Source organism: Triticum dicoccoides, chromosome 7A, assembly GCF_002162155.2.
Source record: "Triticum dicoccoides isolate Atlit2015 ecotype Zavitan chromosome 7A, WEW_v2.0, whole genome shotgun sequence".
Lineage (NCBI taxonomy): Eukaryota > Viridiplantae > Streptophyta > Magnoliopsida > Poales > Poaceae > Triticum > Triticum dicoccoides.
In genome coordinates, this window is record NC_041392.1 from 573077855 (window position 1) to 573079168 (window position 1314).

The following is a 1314-nucleotide window of genomic DNA, read 5'->3' on the forward strand; positions in this document are numbered from 1 at the left end:
GGCGCCTAGGCGGGCGCTTTGGACGCCTAGGCGCCCAAAGCGGTCGATTTTCCAAAGCGGAGGGGGAGCGCTTCGACGCCTAGGCGTCGCCTTAGGGACGCTTTAAAAACATAGCTTTACATGCATTTGAGAGAAGAGGAAGCGACACAAAAAAAACACGCACATCAATTCGTTTAGTATGACATAGGTTGTGCAAGATTTTAGTTATCCAAACTAGACCGCAGCAATGTCAAATGGATGAATCCACCCCTGCATATCGAAACCCTATTCCCATGTTCGCAACTCCCAACTCATACCGCCTCCAGTCCAATTAACATGCACACAGAGCAATTACACACAACACTAATGATCACATGACAGCATAGAGAACCATAGAAGCAAAGGGGAATCACCGGAGCTCCTCCACGAGGCAGAGGAGGCCACGGGGGTCGCGGTAATCCCAGTGTGCCAAGCAGCTCTTGCCCCCATTCCCGGACTCGTCATAATCGACCAGCGGCTGGAACCCCTCGTCGCCCTGCCCGAATATGACGTCCGGCGCCACCTTGGGGTGCATCGCATTATACAAGAAATCCCCTGCGAAACCAAGATCAGAGCCGCGAAAACCTGAGCACCGAACCCTAGGCCATTACAGCGAGCGGGTGGGTAGGGGTGCGTTACAGTAGACGTAGTCGAGGCAGAAGGGGATGCCGAGGGTGAAGCGATCGGCGTAGCGGCCGCTGCTGCATCCGGACCAGATCTGCACCACCTGCAAGCGAGCGCGGGGAGGCAGGTGAGAGGAGGGACCGGAATGGTGGAGCAGTCGTGAGCACCCTAGGTACCTTGATGGGGAGACTGGAGTTGGTGAGGAGGAACTTGAGCTGCGCGGCGATGAGGGGCGCCAGCGGAGGGGTCGGGGCGGGCGCGGCGGCGTCGGCGGAGGGAGCCATCGCCGGCGGCAGTCGTGGTAACCGACGGATTCGGGACAGCTCCCTCTCTGCTAGTACTGTCTTTGGGTTTGGAAAAGGGTCAAACAGCAGGAGGTGTAGGCCGACTGATCTTTCTCTGGTGAGTTTGGTCCGTTGCGGCCCATGTAGAATTTAGGATAGTAGAAACTGCACCTAATTCAAGTCCACCCCTAAAAAGAAAAACCTAATTCAAGCCCTCTCGCGCATCCGGTTCTTTTGGCCGTTGGATCCGTGTCTCGGTTAGAGTATCTACAACCGGACCCCTCAAATCAGCCTCATACGCTTGAGCAGGCCGTCCGGTCATTGTCGGGTCATGATTTTTTGACCCAGACGGCCCCTTCAAACGGCCCTCAAACGTCCGGGTTGACCG

At 56.4% G+C, this 1314-nt stretch overlaps 1 protein-coding gene across 1 annotated transcript in view; it reads right to left on the reverse strand.

The window, feature by feature from the left end:
* Positions 1-1012, reverse strand: part of LOC119329433 (BRISC and BRCA1-A complex member 2-like) — an 8174-nt gene extending 7162 nt beyond the window's left edge. The window contains exons 1-3 of the mRNA XM_037602477.1: positions 819-1012; positions 658-745; positions 393-573 (exon numbers count right to left, since the gene is read on the reverse strand). Coding sequence (XP_037458374.1) covers positions 393-573; positions 658-745; positions 819-926 — 377 coding nt within the window. The 5' untranslated portion in view covers positions 927-1012. The remainder of the gene's footprint in view (positions 1-392; positions 574-657; positions 746-818) is intronic.
* Positions 1013-1314: the final 302 nt, after the last annotated feature.